The sequence below is a fragment of the Geotrypetes seraphini genome, chromosome 5, assembly GCF_902459505.1.
Source record: "Geotrypetes seraphini chromosome 5, aGeoSer1.1, whole genome shotgun sequence".
NCBI classification, from domain to species: domain Eukaryota; kingdom Metazoa; phylum Chordata; class Amphibia; order Gymnophiona; family Dermophiidae; genus Geotrypetes; species Geotrypetes seraphini.
This window is the reverse complement of record NC_047088.1, coordinates 203,407,211-203,426,521: the sequence shown is the minus strand read 5'-3', so window position 1 is coordinate 203,426,521 and position 19,311 is coordinate 203,407,211. Positions and strand designations below refer to the sequence as shown.

At 37.9% G+C, this 19,311-nt stretch overlaps 1 protein-coding gene across 8 annotated transcripts in view; it reads left to right on the top strand.

The window, feature by feature from the left end:
* The first annotated feature begins 2,312 nt into the window (after nt 1–2,312).
* The window catches only part of UBR3 (ubiquitin protein ligase E3 component n-recognin 3), a 533,613-nt gene continuing 516,614 nt past the window's right edge, over nt 2,313–19,311 (top strand). For 5 of the 8 annotated variants that reach the window (XM_033944451.1, XM_033944455.1, XM_033944453.1 and 2 more), the window contains exons 1-2: nt 2,313–2,966; nt 14,536–14,675. In XM_033944451.1, the coding sequence (XP_033800342.1) occupies nt 2,509–2,966; nt 14,536–14,675 (598 nt within the window). In that variant the 5' untranslated portion in view covers nt 2,313–2,508. The remainder of the gene's footprint in view (nt 2,967–14,535; nt 14,676–19,311) is intronic. The other 3 variants (XM_033944458.1, XM_033944457.1, XM_033944456.1) reach the window with 1 other exon arrangement.

Sequence of the window (19,311 nt, the reverse complement as noted above, 5' to 3'; positions counted from 1 at the left end):
GACTGGTTCTCGAAATTCCTACGCTTACGCTCCTACACCGTTAACATAAACGGTACCTCATCCCCTCCCTGGAAGCCGATATGTGGAGTCCCGCAAGGCTCACCCCTCTCTCCTATCCTTTTCAATATTTACATGTCCTCTTTGAAATTCCTTCATCTATCCCCCCTGGAAACTCTCTACACCTATGCTGACGATATCCTCATCCTCCTTGAGACCGACTCGAACCTCACTAACCTTGCTGAGAACATATCCGCATGTATAATGAACCTTCAATCCTGGGCACATTCTGTACAAATGAAATTGAACGAGTCCAAAACAAAACTACTTTGACTTGGCCCAATATTAGGTAATTTACCCACCTCCATCCCATTATCTTCCGGCTCCACTCTTCAGCTTGAGTTTTCAAGCAAAGTCCTTGGCATCATCATAGACTCCTCTCTCTCCTTCAATGACCACCTCAACTTCTTGGTAAAAAAATGCTTCTTTAGTCTTCATATGCTGAGAAAAGTGAGATCGTACTTTCATCATTCTCACTTCGTCGTCCTTGTTCAATCCACCATCTTCTCTAGACTGGATTATTGCAACTCCATCTATTTAAGCCTAACTAAAAAAAAACTCCATAGACTTCAGCTAATCCAGAACGCCGCGGCCAAGCTTATTTTTGCTAAAGGCAAGTTCGACCACGTCTCCCCACTCTTGTCCAAACTTCGCTGGCTCCCAGTTCACTCCAGAGTCCTCTTTAAATGTGCCTGTTTAGCTTTCAAGATTCTACATGGCATTCTCCCTCCCGTTATCCCACCCTTCTGGAACTCCTCTAACCCTAATTCCACTAGATCCTCCCAAAAACTGAAACTATCATTCCCCTCTGCAAAATATATATCCCGCGTAGGAAAACTAGGAACATCCCTCCCCTTTAGAACCACAGAACTCTGGAACAACCTCACATCCCCGCTCAGAATTTCAAGCTCCCTTCAATCCTTCCGCAAACACCTGAAAACTTGGCTCTTTTCAAAAATCTAATACCTCCCGCTCTTTGGTACCCTGTCCCTCTTTATCTTCCTAGCTCCTTTCCTATAACCCTTCATTGTAGCTCCTTTTCAATCTAACCCTGTAAACCGTGCCGAGCTCTACGCTTGTGGAAGTGGCGCGGTATACAAACCTAAGGTTTAGTTTGGTACCTTTTAAATAATGACAAAAAAGATGTGACTATTACAAGGAGGGGGCATGCATGCTTTAATCAGAAATATACCAGAAATAAACCAACCCTGCATGTGCTCAACGGATTATTGGTTTAACATTTTTTAGGGTCCATTTTTGTCTTAAATGTGTGCCTTTTATCGGCATTGGTCTAGTTGTGTACCTTTTCTTGGTGGGGTTTTTTTTCCTTTGGTCAGATGTCTCTGGATGACGGTTTCCTATTCATGCTGGCATGTTTGTCTGGTGTCTGTGCAGCAGCGCAGGCCAGAGAACAGAATCCAGAGGACAACCAGGACACATCTCTACCAGAATATGGCACCAATGAAACACAAATGCACTTATACAGCATGCACAAAATGAACAGCAATATATGCATAGCACCACGGTAGTTACAGCAGTATTTCTTTCCTTTTATAGCGTGCATATGTAGTGCACACAGATGAACTATCACAGAGATGTGGTATTTAGCTGCTATCAGCATGAGACATGCACATATGTCCCACCTACTTTGCATTTTCTTTGCGCAGTTCCACTATGCATATTAGTTGCATGCTATTATTTTTTAACTTTGGGATGCTATTTTTTGGCACTGTTCTTGAGCGCTGTTTACTTTAGTGTCCACATATTGAACATCGGCCTGTAACTTAGGGAGTCTTTTACTAAAAGTTCGCGAATATCTACCACAGATCCCACTTTATTCCTATGCGGCCTTGCTGCAGATAGCAGGAGCAAAACTTTAGTAAAAGACATTAGTGTCCTGATGGATTGAATGAGGCTAGCAAGTCCTCTGGGACACACCAGCAAGTCATATATATACTGACTTGTTTTGCTGAAGGTGCCAAGAGTTGTTTTTTTTTTCCCCCAAAGGAAAATTGTTTTTCCTTTTGTCTCTCCTTCCTTCCCGTTTTTTTAACAGCTCCCATTCCCCGGACACCCAAGTTCAGAGGCAACTGGCGTGATCTCAAGATTCACCTTTGTGATGTCACCAGCTTGACTTACGCTTGGCAAAAACCGGTGCTTTTGGAATCTTGGCAACCAATGAGAAGGGCCCAAGAAATTCTAAAGGGGGGGAAGGGAGTTACTCTTTTATTTTGTAGCATCAAAAGTCCAACCTCCACTTTCCCCTATGTTGAAGAGCTGGAGATCGTCTTTGCTCGCGCGCCGGCTTCCCAGGTGCCTCGCAACCTCAGCAGTCTGGGCTGGGTAGGGCTCGCGCAGTGACAGCTGGCGGCGTGCTATCGCGAGAAGGTGCGAGAACGCTTATGGAAGACAACAAAAGTGAAGACGGGAGAGCAGAGCTGAGGTCTTATCATGGCGGCTTTCATCGTGGTATCGGCGGAGTCGCCGCCGCAGAGCGGGGAGAAGAAAGCAGCCACCGCAGCCCGCCTGAAAACCGAGCTGGGCCGACCGGACAACAGCCAGGGGGTGCAGCAGCTGAGTGAGCTGTTGGACGGTGTGCTGGGTGCCGATAGGCCGGCGGGTGACTCCGAGGCGCTGGACTGGTGTCGGTGCCTGTTGGCCGGTGGCGAGAACTTCGAGGACTTCTGCAAGACGGTGCGCTCCTACGACAACGCTACCCTCTGTGGCCTCGTCTGGACTGCCAACTTCGTGGCCTACCGTTGCCGGACGTGTGGCATTTCGCCCTGCATGTCCCTGTGCGCCGAGTGCTTCAACCTGGGCGATCACGCCGGCCACGACTTCAACATGTTCCGCAGCCAGGCCGGAGGTGCTTGCGACTGTGGGGACAGCAGTGTGATGCGGGAGAGTGGGTGAGTCCAGGTCGGGGAAGGGAGCATGACCTTTCCATTTATCCCCTTGTGTAATAGTGTTGCCATTTGGTTTGTCAGAGCTTTGGTGACAGCAGACTTGGACTAGAAGGTAGCTATTAATAACATGGACGCAAACTTCGTCATAGGACTGACTGGTTCTTGCTATTGTAAAGCAGGTCATCAGGTGCATAGATGGCATCTGAGTGCACTGGGTTTTTGGACATCTTCATCACTGAGCAAACTCCTTTACAGTATCCAGGGAGAAGTTAAGTTTTAGCACATCGGATCGAACTGAAAAAGAAAAAAAATTAGCTGCTGTGGTCAGGTGAAGTGTTAATAGTATCTTATGCAATATTTCAGACCCCTCCTAACATTCTTTACAGCTGTAGGAGGGGTCTGAAATATTGCACATCTTCTAGTTTGAAGTTTGTGTCGAATCTTTCACTGAGGTTTTCTATTCTAAATATTGTGCTGTTTGGTGAATATTATCGAGTGGTCATTTGGACTACCAAACTGTAAAGGAGTATGACTCAGTCACATGGTACTGCATACCAATAGGGCCTGAAAAGGGTGTCTCCAGTTTTGATTATAGGACAATGCTTAGTATATAATCATGATTATTACCAATTCACAATTCTTAGTGAATTTTTTGCTTTGGGTTTAAATATATGATTGGGGCTGGCAACGTGGTAAGTATGGCGGGATGCTAAAGTTAGGGGAGTAGAAATGGAGTACTCCCTCCCCTTAGAGTCTCCCCTCCCCCCGCTATGCTCACCTTGCTTATTGTGGGGCCCATGCAGCCCATACTCTACTGCAAAACTAGAGCAAAAAAAAAAATACTGTGGCATTTTAAAAATCATTGTTCATGAGAATTACTGCCATGTTAAAATCATGGCAATAATCTGCAGCCCATTACCTCTCAATGCAGGCTGAGTGGTGATTGGCTCTGGTACTGATAGGAAGGGCGACATATTAAAGAAAAGAAAAAAAAAATCCACCCACATTCATGTGGCATTTGTTTTGTCCCCCCTCTACCTGTTGCCCTAACAAATTGCTTCCAACATAACACCTGTTCCCAACCCCTGGTAGTCTAGTGGTCCTCTCACACTACCCACCTACTTCCCAGAAAAATTCCCTGGTAGTCCAGTGACATCCCACCCCTGCCATCACCGTCATTACTTCTTGCATAAGCTCCCTTTGCCCTGTATTTTAAAGAAGGGCAGTAGAGATGCCCACTTATTCTTGCCTCCAGTGCTTCCATTACATCACATTAGTGATTTCTATTCCGCCAATACCTTGCAGATTACAAAAAATCTGCAAAATGGTGGTGCCTTGCCTGCATAATGCATCCTGGTATGCAATAGGCTGGATTATGACAATATGATCCTGCTAAGGGCAGCTCAGGATGCAGTGTGGAGCAGGGCATTAGACTACCAGAGAATTTTGTGGGTGGCTGGGTGGGAGGGAGACCACTAGATTATCAAGCCAACAATTTGTTTTTATGTGGGGAGTGTGTGGCGCAGTGGTTAAAGCTACAGCCTCAGCACCCTGAGGTTGTGGGTTCAAACCCACGCTGCTCCTTGTGACCCTGGGCAAGTCACTTAATTCCCCCATTACCCCAGGTACATTAGGTAGATTGTGAGCCTGCCGGGACAGACAGGGAAAAATGATTGAGTACCTGAATAAATTCATGTAAACCGTTCTGAACTCCCCTGGGAGAACGGTATAGAAAAATTGAATAAATAAATAAATAAATAAATAAATAAATGTATTGCGAGAAGGGAGATTTGAGTTGGAATGGGGGCTATTTGGATCAAATTGCCCTGGTAATCTCTGCAGAAAGCAATCCAGCACAGGGTGGTTGGGTTGGAGTGAGAAATGGAGTGCTGCTAGACACGTGTTACTCTCAACCAACCCTTTTATGCAGACCTGAACTTGGCCCAAAGTTTTCCTACAGAATACTTGGGGAAACCTTTTTTTAAAGCTATATTATGCCCGCTTTAATCATGCGGCGCTGGGAAGTTTTCTGCATGGACCTCTGTTGTACTGGCTCTGGTTCTAGTCTCGTGTTGGAAGTCTTTTATGTCCAACCTCATTGAAGAGGATTGCTGGAGTGTTTGTCTCTGTTGGAAGGCCATGTGCTACGTTGATTCCTCTTCCCTTTAGCTTTGAAGGAAATGGGGAAGAGAGATGAAATGCTGGACATAGGGGAGGAGAGGTCTGATTTATTGATTTTTATAAGTCATAGGAGCGTGGTGTTCCTCTCTGGTTGCAATAAAGTATTTTGTCAGAACTATAACAGCATTTTAGTCCCTGGCGTCGGCTAATATATTTATACCCACTCCCTGATCTCACTCTGATTCCCTTTTCTTTTTTACCTCAGCCCCCTTCAGTTTGATCCCCAGAAATGTTTTGCTCTTCCTTTACCACTGGGATGGTAGAAAGAGTACTTGTCTTAACTTTCATTTACTTCTGGCCCACACTTGAATTCCAGATTATTCTAAATCATTTGTGCTCTGAGTGACTGCATCTTTGGCTCATACCTTGTTATATCCCTGACTGCTGCAATGGGTAGCATTCATATTAAATGACGGCAGATAAAGACCTGAATGATCCATCCAGTCTGCCCACTAGTTATAACCATTAAAAATTAATGATTAAATTAACTTGTCTCTTTGATATTTTTGGAAAATAGACTGTAGTGTCCACTTGGTATTGTCCTAAGTTCCAAATGCTGAAGTTGCCGTCCAAGCTCGCTCCAGCCTATCCATCCATCCTGTTTGCAGGATATCTACCATAAGTCTGACCATGTTCCATCCTCATGTTCCAAGTTAGTGGAGTTGCCATTGATGCTCTCCCCAGCCCATTCTACACCAAATTACCACACATGGGACACAGACCATGCAAGTCTGTCCAGTACCGGCCTTAGTTCTTTAATTTACATCCTTTACATCCTTCGTATATTAGTGCTTATATTGACCAGTAAGCTCTGAGGAGGCAGAGGGAAGCCAGTGATTGCAATGTGCTGGAGCTATTTCAACTAATGCATATAACTGTTGCTTAAGTCAAAGCACACAACTTAAGTAACAGCTATATACTGTATATATTTGATTCCCTCACACTTCATCAGCCCACTAGCTAAACCATATTCTTTTGCGTTCTATTACTTGTACTTTTCTCAGTGGAATGTACAAGTAATAGAAAGCAAAAGAATGCACAAATAATAGAAAGATAGAAAGCAAAAGCGGATGACCAGGTAACATTGCATTGGAGTATTTTATTTACAATGAAATTTGTGCATGATTACAAGTTGGCTAGTTACTGATCTTTGCAAAATTGGAAGGATCAGAACATTTTCTGAAGTTGCTCTTGTTTCTTGCACTCAGTTGAGTGCTGCAATAACAGGTGATTGAACCACTTAAATCTTTCTATTTTATTGCTTCTCAGATTCTTATTTATTCCTGTTATTGCCTACTCAGTTACTACTGTACACTTCGTAAAGCGCAACAAATTCTTCACAATCCTGGATACAGTGAAAAATCGGAACACTTCTTAAGTTACCATAAAACATTCCATAAATGCCTTTTCAAATAACTATATTTCTTCATGTTCATTTGAGAGATTCTCAATGTTGAACCATCCATGGGAAGTACAGTGCATATTTGAAAGTACTAGTTCCAGACTGCCAGCCAGTAGGAGATGGATTTTAGGAAAGTGGCACAAGACAGGGCACTTATTAATAACACTAGATTCAACCATGCAGTTTTCTAGAAAATCCTTTGAAAGCCTTATCCAATGTTCCTAAAAGTCCTATGTATTTATTTTACATGTTTATAACTGGTACCCTGGTTGGTGCAGCAAGTTGAGAAGTCAAGGCCAAAGTTGCTTGACTCAGTGAATGGTCCTTGTGACTTTTGAATGTCTCTTAGCCCTCTTGTTTAAGATGCAAATTTAGATGGTGTGTCCTCTGAGATAGGGAGAGAACTGTAGCTTTTTTAAATCACCCTGAATTCTGAGTTGGAAAGACAAATCCAAAATGTAAATTAAAATTCTGACTTGTTTTGTTTAGAGCTTCTGCCACCATTTTTTTTACTGTAGGGATGGTATTAGCAGAACAGTGTGCTTTTATGCCATACCAAAATGTTTCTGTGGAGTGTCTCATAAGTGTTTGCACTCAGAATGTCAAGTAATGGGGTGTCATAGTCCCTTACTTTTTAAGAGTTCTGTCACCTAGATATCAGAAATAACATATACAGTAGATGCAAAGGAAGCCAGTGGGGGGTGATAAGCCTCGGGAGTGGTCCTGTATCATCGTGTGCTTCCTTAGATGATGTTAGTCTGTATTTTTTTTGTAGTCATTGTAGAGACTATTTTTGAAAAACCAATATGTATAGGATTACAGTAGTTAGGGTGTCTTGGATCCAAATGGCTTGAGTTTTAAGATTTAATTTTACCTCAAAGCAACCTATAGTCCACAACTATGTGAATTCTGAAAATATTTTTTTATATATGTGATACAATAGAAAAATAGAAAAAGTAATGGTGAGAGCAGGTAAAAATATTTTTAAAATGTGGTGGAAAAAGATATCTTTTTGCCACAGATGAGTCTAAGCAGAGCTGAATGTAAAGTCAAAATCATTACTTATGTTAAAAAAAACCCCACCACTTTTGATTCTCAAATTTTATGTTGAAATGGTGTGGTAGTTAGTCCACTTTTTAAGAAAATAAATAGAAATACCGGTAAAACAAAATTAATAAAGGTGATATTTTTCTTATTGGACTAACTTATACTGGGTTTTACTAAATGTCGCTAGAGGTTTTTAGTGCAGGATGGCAAGGTAAATGAGCATTGGAGCATTTACCTTGCCAGCACATGCTAAAAACCTCTAGTGCCATTTAGTAAAAGGAGTCCTTAGTGCATTGTTTGATTAGCTTTCAAAGGGAACCCCCCCTCCCCTTCTTCAGAAAAGAAATACATATGCTATCTGTCAACATTTGTTTAATAAATAAATAAATAAGTGAAACATAAAAGCATTCTTTGTCTAACAAGTATTTGTATGATTTTGGAAAGATTGCATTTAACTTTTTACCTTGAAAAAACTACATTTAAATCATGGATTTTTTACACATTATCAACTTATTTTTATTTTTTTAACACAAATTTTTTTCCATTTTATTGGCTTTTATTACTTAAAGGTCAAATGTAAAATCTATATATAATGAAAAATATTCCCCCAAAATTTTTTTGTGTTAAAAAAATCAGTTGAAAATGTGTGAAATATACATGATTTGATTATATTTAACTGATTTCTACCTAAAAAACTATAATTTGTCCAAAATCATGCAAATACTTGCCGGATAAAGGATTAATCTTTGTGAATCTTTATTCAATCCACTTCATATTATTAGTCCAAATGGTCCCCACTACGGCCTATATCTCTCATGAGAATGCTCTCTCAGGGGATGGAAATACTAAAATAATTATGATGAAGCCAGACCTTTGGGCTCCTTTTACAAAGGCGTGTTAGTGCCTTAACGCAGGCGGTAGTTTTTCGGCTAGCGTGCGCTAATCCGGTGCGTGTGCTAAAAACGCTAGCGCACCTTTGTAAAAGGAGCCATTTATGTTTTAAACAGAACATTCTATGTATGGAATGCAGGAGAAAAGTTTGATTGCCATGGATTCATCAGTATTTAATTTGCTTATATGTTGCAGAGTCAAAACAACTTTATTTGATAACAGCACAAAGTTGATCCTGTAGGACTCCAACCTGTGAATCTTCTAGACCAGGGGTAGGCAATTTCGGTCCTTGAGAGCCACAGACAGGATATCCACAACAAGTATATATGAGATGGATTTGCATGCACTTCCTCCTTGAGATGCAAATCTATTGTGGATATCCTGAAAACCTGACCTGCCTGTGGCTCTCAAGGACCGGAATTGCCTACCCCTGTTCTAGACCAATAGTAACTTAATGTTACTCAGTCATGAGCCATTTGCCAGTACTAAAATACTATTCTTCTGTATAAAAGATCTTTTTTGGGTTAACCTTTAGCCTACTGGCCCTTATCTGTCCTTGATATACCTAAAACATTGCCCAAATAATTGAAAAATTGCTACAATAGATGGATCCACAGGAAAAGAAACCCCAGTTGTGTTTCACGGGGGGAATAATGAAATATGCCTAAAGCTCTATGCCCAGAGTGACAGTTCAGTTAGCATAAGGGATTTTGCATCTAGATGCTTTCCAAGTTTATTTCTATTTGCGGTCTACAGAAGAGTTGTAATGGAAACATTATCCTACATATTGAAAAATGGAATCATTCAAAATTGATGATTATTTTATTTATTATAATTTGATCATTGCCATTCCATTGTAAGGTCCTTATACTCTGTCCCGGGAATTCTGTTTGTCAGGCAAGTCTCTCTCGTCTGTACCCCTCTCCTCTACTGCCAACTCCTGATTCCTTCCCTTCTGCCTTGCTGTGCTGTATGCCTGGAACAACCTGCCAGACTCGGTATGTTGGGCTCCATTTCTGGTGGTATTCAAATCCAGGTTGAAAACCCACTTTTTTGAAGCTGTGTTTAAGTCCTAATCCTACCAACTGGTAGAACACCATATTTGTTTATAATTTCCTCTGTAGTTCTCCACCCTCTCTACCCCTTTATCCCTTTTTATTTCTCTACATGAGCAGCTTATAGTGATATACCATTTTGTCTGCTGTGCCTGTCATAATTAGATTGTGAGCTCTTTGGAGCAGAACCCATTTACTAGAATAGACTATCAGAAAATTTTGGGATAATAATAGTATTGATCATTAGTCACCTATTACGATTTGGGAATCCCTAAAAACTATTTTAAGGGGAGAATTAATTTCTATAGCCTCACATAAGAAAAAGACCCTAGAAAGGGAGGAAAAAAAATTGAGAGATAAACTGATGGGATTAGTAACACAACATAAGAAGGTGTGTGTGTGTGTGTGTGTGGGGGGGGTGACAGCTTAGGACTCAAATAAAAGATTCGTATGGTTTGGGGAAAAATGGAAGACGAAGCTATTCAATTTAATCTAAACTGCCTTAGACTTAAACATTATGAATCTGGGAACTGGGCAGGGAAATTACTAGCGCATCGTATTAAGGTACTAGAGAATGACACGGGGAAGAGAATGACGTGGGGAAAAAATTTATCACCGTTCCCATGTAATGTACAGTTCTGCATGTAATGTACAGTTCTGCATGCATCTAGTAGCGCTGTAGAAATAATAAAACAATAGTAGTAGTAATGTTTTGGAGTGTGTTAATGCTGCATAATTTCTTGGATGTTCAGGTGATACTATAGCTTGAGCTATCAGCTTTGCACTTCATTTTCCTTGGTGATTGGGTAGCTCTAATGGTGCTTCCTTCTGGTGGCCCGCTTGCTAGGTTCCTTTCCTTGATTTGCTGCTGCTGAACTTTGTCCACTGCCACCTTATGGTTTTAAAAGACAGGTCTCAGTGAGTTTAGGTTTCTGCATCGCTGGGTGATAGTCTATACCAGGGGTGTCAAACTCAATCACAAAAGGGGTCGAAATCTAAAACACAGGTTAAGTCGTGGGCCAAATATTTTATTAAGATACTTGGGTCTTAGTAGATGTATAGAATAGGGAATGACACGGGGGGAAAAATTTGACCCCGTCTCTGCCCCGTCCTGTCTCCTTGAACTCGGTCCCCATCCCCATCCTGTCAACGCGAGCTCGGTCCCCATCCCTGTAAACCATCTGATCCTATCCACACAAGCCTTGAATAGTTTTATACTGAACTTATTTTCTTAAAGTATAAAAAGAAACAATATTCTGTACAGTTGTCATTTTATAGATCAAAGTTCTGGCTGCTGAACTAGAAAAAGAGATGTTCAGCTGGCGGGGCTTTGTTTATAAATTTTTATCAACACAACTAATATACTAGTTTTATCTTAAAGCAAAAGAAAATAAATATAATTTTTTTCTACCTTTGTTTGGTTTCTGCTTTCCTCATCTTCTCATTCAATTCCTTCCATCCACTGTCTACCTTCTCTCTGCCTCTTCCATTTGCTGTTACTGTGCCTCTCCCACCCCACCCTCATTGGTCTGGAATCCATCTTCTTCCCTCCACTTTCCCACATAGTCTGGCATCTCTGTCTTCTTCCCTTACAGCCTCTTCTCCCCACTCTCTCTCCTCCATTTCCCTCTCTCCACCCCCTTCAGCATCTTTTCCTTTCTATCCTCTTCCCTCTCTCCACCCCCCTTCAGCATCCCTTGTGTGGTCCGTGCATCTCCCTCCCTTCCCCTTACCTTCGTGGCACATTTTACTTTAATTTGTTCAAGCATCTGAAAACCTAAAGTCGCGAGCGTCTGCGAAAGCTTCTCCTCAAAAGTTGTGTCAGAGGAGAAGCTTCTGCAGACGCATGCGACTTCAGGCTTGGACTGCTTGAACAAATTAAATTAAAACGAGCCACGAAGGTAAGGGGGAAGAGAGAGAGGGAGGGAGATAGATGCAGCGATTGGGAGGGGGCTGCATGCGATTGGTGACTGCGCATGTTCCCTCCCTTAATTGTGGAGACAAGGCCATTCACCCTACCACGGGGCGGTGGATGGTCTTGTCCCCATACCCATGGTGAGCACTTTCTTTTTCCCCACTGTTTCGGTGGGTTACCGGCGGCTAGCTGTGGGTAACAGCCATTGTGTTATTCTCTAGTATAGATCCTTCTTCACCCTGAGACACCATTCCAGCGATTTACCTGGTTATTTTCACTTCATAGATGTTACCATACTTAACCTCAACTTTATTCAAATAGTCATTCTAGGCATAAGCAATGGAACGCTTTTTTGTTTGGGGGGGCCCTGAAAGCTCTGCCCCAGACCCCGCCCCCATAATAGTACTAATTGTAATACCATTTTAATCATTCACTTTTTATATATACACAATATAATCTTATTAACAACACATAATGATTAACCACAAAATTAAACTACACAAAGCACACTGTATGCTTCTCAACATTCAGTCCTACCAGAACACAGATAACCCCTATGAAAATAAGGGACCACTAACTAAAAGTACTAATATATACAAACGAAACCCTAAGATGCAAGACTGTATGCAGTACAACCCCAGAGAAATAGAAACAAATGCATTTCTTCCTGAACAGTGCAAAATATAGAAGAATGTCATAATGTCTCTGTATTGTTGGTCTGTCTCCTGCTAATGGTTTTAGGTTCATTTCTTTGAGCAGGCCTACCATATTCTCATATTTAGAGAGATCTATATTTTCAAAAGCATTTTGAACAAGTGAATCTGACTGGATAATTATTCCTCTTAAGAACATAAGAATTGTTATACTGGGACAAACCAAAGGTCCATCAAGCCCAGCCAAGTTCCCAAATACCTAGCTAGATTCCAAGTAGTAAAACAGATTTTATACTTAAAATGACCTATGGATTTCTCTTTTGGAAATTATCCAAATCTTTTTAACCATGTTAAGCTAACTGATTTTACCACATTCTCTGGCAATGAATTCCAGAGTTTAATTATATGTTGTGTGAAGAAATATTATTTTCTTTGGTCTGGTTCATTAGATAGATTGTGAGCTCATCGGGACAGATAGGGAAAATGTTTGAAGTACCTATATGTAAACCGCTTTGAAAGTGGTTGTAAAAGGACAAAAAGGAGGTAATACAGGTCCCAATCTCTTTCCTTTTACCCATTCCCTTTAAATCTACTACTTAGTACTTTCACCGCAAGCCCCCTGTTCCTAGTATTTTTGAAGAGTGAACAAGTGATTTCACATCTACCCTTTCTACTCCATTCAATATTTTATAGACCTCTATCGTATCACACCTGAGCTGTCTCTTCTCCAAGCTGAAGATCCATAGCTGCTTTAGCCTTTCCTCATAGTGAAGTAGTCCCTTCCCTTTTATCATTTTTGTTACCATTCTCTGTACCTTTTCTAATTCCATTATATCTTTTTTGAGATATGGTGACTAAAATTGCATACAGTATTCAAGAGGTGGCCATACCATAGAGCGATAACAAGGGCATTATAACACTTATCTTTTGTTTCCATTCCTTTCCTGATAATTTCTAATATTCTGTTTGCTTTCTTAGCTTCCACCACAAGGTTTCAATTTATCCTCAATGATGATGCCTAGATCCTTTTCCTGGGAAATGACTTCTAACGTGGAACCATTCATCATGTAGCTATAGTTCGGGTTTCTCTTTCCCATATGCATCACTTTCAACGTACCACTTTATAACTATCATATGAAAGGCACTTGCCTTTCTAAAGTAACCTGACATGGGCAGCTGAAATTAGTTATTTTCAGGATCTTGTCTTGAGAGGAAGCGTAATAATGGTGGTGTTTGACAGCCATGATAGTGCAAGATGGAGTAAATTGACTTTATGAAAGCACAAAAAATTGTAAGGCGGGAATGGGAAACACCAATCCTCATGTGCCGTAAATAGGTCAGATATTTTCAGGATGAATTTGCATGATATTTGCATGCTCACTGCCATAATAGATATGAAATTGACTTGTATACTATCAGAATTTTCCTGAAAATCTGCTTTCCGAAACCTAAAATCAGAGACTGAAGGTCTCAGTAAAGGTGAATTTGTTCCCTGAAGCAGTTTCTCAAACTACAGTACTGTTAAATGAATTCATGTATGTTTGTTTGCCTTTCATGTGGCAACAAGAGTCTTGTCTGCTGATTAGACTCTTACAATCTGCAACATCCTTCCATCATGTGCTCAGCTGCTTAAAGTTAATGCAATGGTTCAACCATCATTGCTGGCATCCAGGAGCATTTCCAACATTTAATAGACATTTTATTTTCCTGTTCATCCACTACACAATGTAGATTCACTTCTACACACGTCTGAAATACAATCCAATTAACTTCCTAGATGATGTATAAACACAGTCAACTGAATCTTTGGAAAGGTTGTACCAAAGCCAGATCAAAATATAAGTCTCTGTTTGTGATTTATAAACAGCTGTACAGAATATTGTCCCTTTTTATATTTAAATATAAAACCATAAGTATTCAAGGCTTGTGTAAATGAGAACCCAGATTAAGAGGACGGTGCTCATGGGGACAGAGACGGAGCCTGTGGGGACAGGGCAGGGATAGAGAGCCTGTGGGAACAGGACAGGGGCAAACTTTGTCCCTGTGTCATTCTCTAGTGTACACTCATTGTGGCTGTACATAGTACTTGACATAATGTACCTTGTGATGTTAGATCGGATTGCAGTTTAAGTAGATACTTTTTTCATACTCTGAAATTTAAAAAAAAAAGTGTGGGTTCTTGCTGACCCTGAGGATAGTTTTATCCTTGGGGGGGTCCCCCTCCTAAAATAAATGAATAGGATTAATATTATTGTCCATATTTAAAACTTCTTTAGATGTGCTTCCTTTTTATAAAACCACCTGAATCTTTGCCTTGTCAAACAGTAGCTAAAGCTATCCTAGATTTAACTGGTGTGTAGAAAAGTCTGTTGACGTCTTGTATAATGCAGCTTGATACTAATTTCATTTTTTGTCTTCTTTAAAATAGGTTTTGTAAAAGACATCGAGTTAAATCAAGTTCAACTATACCCTCTGTCCCAAAAGAATTATTGATGATGTCCGAATTAGTTCTTCCTCGATTTATTTTTAGTCTCATTCAGTACTTAAGAGAAGGGTATAACGAGCCAGGTAAGTGGGTTTTTTTTTTTTTTTTTTAATACTGTGATAAGCTTGGTTTTCAATAACAGAAAAGAATACAGAAGAAACTTTAGGGTATTTTTTGTGTGCATTAGACTTGAATTAAGACATGACCTGAGGGATGCAGGGCAATATGCAGAGATTTTTTTATATAACTATGGCACTGAAAAGTCGCTTTTTAGTGGACCATCCCTGCTTTAATAATACAGTATAATTCGGGGCGTGGCTTGGAGCGCGCACGATATGGCAGCTTAACCGCGGCGCTCCTGAGTCCCAGGCAACAAACTGAATAAAAATAAACTGTTTACTTTACTCGCCCGATTTAAAAATAATAAAAATCAACGTCGGAGATGGCGGCGATAAGGCAAGGGAAGAATGAAAAACCATGTACATCGGGAGTTTCGGCGAAAAGGTCGAAGGTAACTCCCGTATCGCCGTCGAGTGTACCAATCCCGCTGGAAGTTGAGGAACTTAATGAAAAATCTGACATCATGGCGGAATTATTTAAAATCAAATTAATGTTGACTGATAATGCCAACAAAATACCAGAAGTTAAGGAGGAGCTGCTCAATCTGAAACAGGAGATCCAAACTGACAGGCAGAGAATGTCTGTGATAGAGGAAAGAATCGGGCAGTTGGAAACTTTTACACAAAAGTGTGAAGAAGAAAAGAAAAATGTTACAGCCTTAAAAAATCAACTGATCGATATGGAGAATCGAGGAAAAAGAAAGAATATTAGAATTCTTGGTTTAGCTGAAAATATTGAAGGAGGAGACCCTATACACTTTTTGGAAAATCTTTTGCCTAAACTGCTGCAGCTAAATTCTAAATGGCCGTTAGAGATAGAACGTGCCCACAGAATCCCCACAAGAAAACCAACAAACCAGACAGCTCCTAGACCCCTGATCTTCAAAGTATTAAGATACCAACAAGCAATAGAGATCTTAAAAGTGGCAAAAGCAAATAAAAACCTAAACTACAAAGGATCTAAATTGATCTTGGTACCTGACTTTGCTAAATATACTGCAAATATAAGGAAACAATTCCTCACATTCAGACAGCAATTAAAAGAAAAGGGATACATGTATGGTCTATATTATCCTTCGACAATGAGAGTGTCCATTGGGAATAAATCCATGTATTTTCAAGATCCTGGAAAACTGAAAGAATTTTTGACACAAGAGGAACCAATGTCTACATAAAAACAGAATAAAAGGGAAGTTTCATCTGAAGAAAGGAGATAGAAAATGCAAGATAAATATAGAAAAAAGAAGATGGTTAAAAAGAAAGAAGAAAACAAGGATTACTAATAGAATGAATTATTTTTTTTTTTACTTTAAAACGATTGACAATTTTTGATTTAATTATTATTATAATATATTGGATGTTATGATTTAAATTATTTATAGATTTTATTCCATCCATAAAAAAACAAAACAAAAAAACAAATTTAATAAAAAAACAAAAAAAACCAAAAGATTTTATAATTTTTGATTCAATATTATTAATATATTGGATGTTATGATATAATTATATTATAATAGAAATCAAACTATTTATAGAATTATTACATCCATATTTATTACTGCTAATTTTAATTAGATTAAATTGGATTAACTGAGTGGGAAATTATTATAACATAGGTATTAATTATAATCTTATTGATATAAATATATATTTTATTTAATTACCTATTCATATTAGCTTAGTATGAATGAAGATTTAAAAAAAAAAAAAAAATAGAAAAAATGTTTAAGATGATTTTATTAAAAAATTTTTTAATACTGTCTTTATAAGAATGGATATATTAAATTTATATATATGAATATTTGATATATGGGAACTAGAGCTATATTTGAAATATGATGAATTTATTGTAGAGGTAATATATTAGTTGTATCTAAGACTTGAAAATATTAATATGATTTATCCAATTATAATTAATATGAATTATAATATACAATGGGATTTTTAATGAAAGGATAAATGAATAATAGGGTAGGTAAAGAAATATGCAATGTATTGAATTTAGAGGTTATTTTTAAAATAATTTATGAGTGATTAGTTGCCTGGGGGAGGGGATTTAGGTTTTGCATGACCAATGTGTGTTCCAGGTCAGACATTGATAGTGGGAGGATGGGGAGGGAAAATAGAGGGTGGGAAAGGGAGTCAATATATATTAATTGTGCTAAGATCTAATCATGTATATTATCATAGAATATTGGTTAAAATTTGAATATAAACAAAAATGGATATAAAAATTTATTCTATGAATGTCAATGGTTTAAATCATCCTATTAAGAAGAAGAAAATACTATCGTTCCTTAAAAATCAAAATGCGGACATATACTTCATCCAAGAGACCCATCTTTCTGAAATTGAATCTAAAAAATTATCTGAGGGTTGGATTTCTAAATGTTTATTTGCACCGGCTTTAAAGAAAAAAGCTGGAGTGGCTATTCTGATAAACAAAAAATGTAATGCGAATTTCAAATTAATAAATTATGACCCCTTAGGTAGATGGGTACATATCAAAATGGTTCTGGGAAATACAACCATGGATTTATTCAATTTATATGCTCCTAATACGAATCAAATGGAGTTTTTCAAACAAATTCAGCAATTACTTTTACCACTGGCTACATCTAATTTAATAGTAGCAGGGGATTTCAATGCTGTAATGGATCCGATTTTGGATAAAAGACCAAGTAGAATAATGAAATCATTAGGCTTAGATAATTTGATTCAATCTTGTGATTTAGTAGATATATGGCGTATTCTTCAATTTAATGATCAGGAATTTTCTTTTTGTTCTCGGGTCCATAAATCCTTTTCACGCATTGATTATATATTTGTTTCCAATAATCTAGCGCAGCGTGTGTTAAAAGCAGTAATAGATCCTATTATAATTTCGGATCATGCTGGTGTGTTGATTAACCTTCAAAATTATGATATTGAACATTTCAATTCAATTTGGAGATTTAATAATGCTTTTTTAGCGGATTCAAATTTTCTGGAAGAATTTAAATTAAAAATACAAGAATTCTTTCAAATTAATGATTCGGATAATATTAATGCTGAGATCTTATGGGACGCTTTTAAAGCAACAATGAGAGGGAATATTATTTCATATTCAGCATATATTAATAAACAAAATAAAAAACATTTTCTTGAATTGGGAAAACAAATTAAGTTATTAGAAAATAAATTAATTGAAAAATGGGAAAATAAAACATTACAAGATTTATTAAAATTAAAAGTTAAATATAATGAGATTTCTTCTCAATTTGTGAGGAAAGATTTATTTAATAAACAAGTTCAATTTTACGGAAATTCAAATAAAGCTGGGAAATTATTAGCAAATTTTCTTAAAGCAAAAAAAAGAAAGTCCAAGATTATTGCAATAAAAGATAAACAAGGTAATACACACACTAACAATAAAGACATTTTAATACAGTTTCTTGATTTTTATAAAGATTTATATTCTTCTGAATCTTATGAAAATAAAGAACGAGATGGACTAAATTTTTTAAATTCATTTATTGGACCAAATGTTCCAGATCATATAAAAAGAAGTTTAGAAGAACCTATATCTTTAAAAGAAATAGAATCAGCATTGAAGTCTCTTAGAGTTGGATCCGCTCCGGGTGGTGATGGTTATACGGTTGAATTTTATAAATCATTTCAAAACATTATTTTACCATATCTATTAAAGTTGTATCAATATCAAATGAATAATGGAAATATATCAGGTACTATGGCTGATTCACTAATTATTGTCTTACCAAAACCAAACAAAGATCCTACCTTGGATTCAAATTACAGGCCTATTTCCTTATTAAATGTAGATGGTAAATTAATTTCTAAAGTATTAGCTATAAGATTGGCAAAAGCTCTTCCTTTCATTATTGATGTACATCAAACAGGATTTATTGCTAAAAGACATTCATCACACAACACTAGATTAGCATTTCACTCCTTAAATTTAGCAAAAAATATGAATGATCCAGCTTTTATGCTATCTTTAGATGCAGAAAAAGCATTTGATAGAGTAGAATGGAAATTTATGTATCAAGCTCTAGAATGGTTTGGATTAGGTCCCGGTTTTATTAAAATGATTCAGACTTTGAATAGCTCTCCTGGTGCAAGATTATATATAAATAACAATTTATCAGATAAATTTAACTTACAAAGGGGAGTTAGACAAGGATGTCCTTTGTCTCCTTTACTTTTTGATATTGTTTTAGAACCCTTGTTAATTGCAATTAATCAAACTAAGGAGATAAAGGGAATCCCAATTTCTTACTGGGAATATAAACTTTCTGCATATGCAGATGATATTTTATTATATTTGAGAGAACCGGGGAATACTATTCCAAGATTACTTAATCTTCTAGAGAAATTTGGAAAATTTTCTGGATATAAAATTAATTGGAGTAAATCAGAAATTCTTCCAATTAATGTTCACTGTACCAAAGGATTATTTGATTCATATTCATTTATTTGGAAAGAGGAAGGATTAAAATATTTAGGAATTATGATTAAAAATACAATTGATGATACAGTCAAAGAAAATGAAAAACTTTTATTGAAAAAAATTACAGAAATGTGTGAACAATGGAATCCT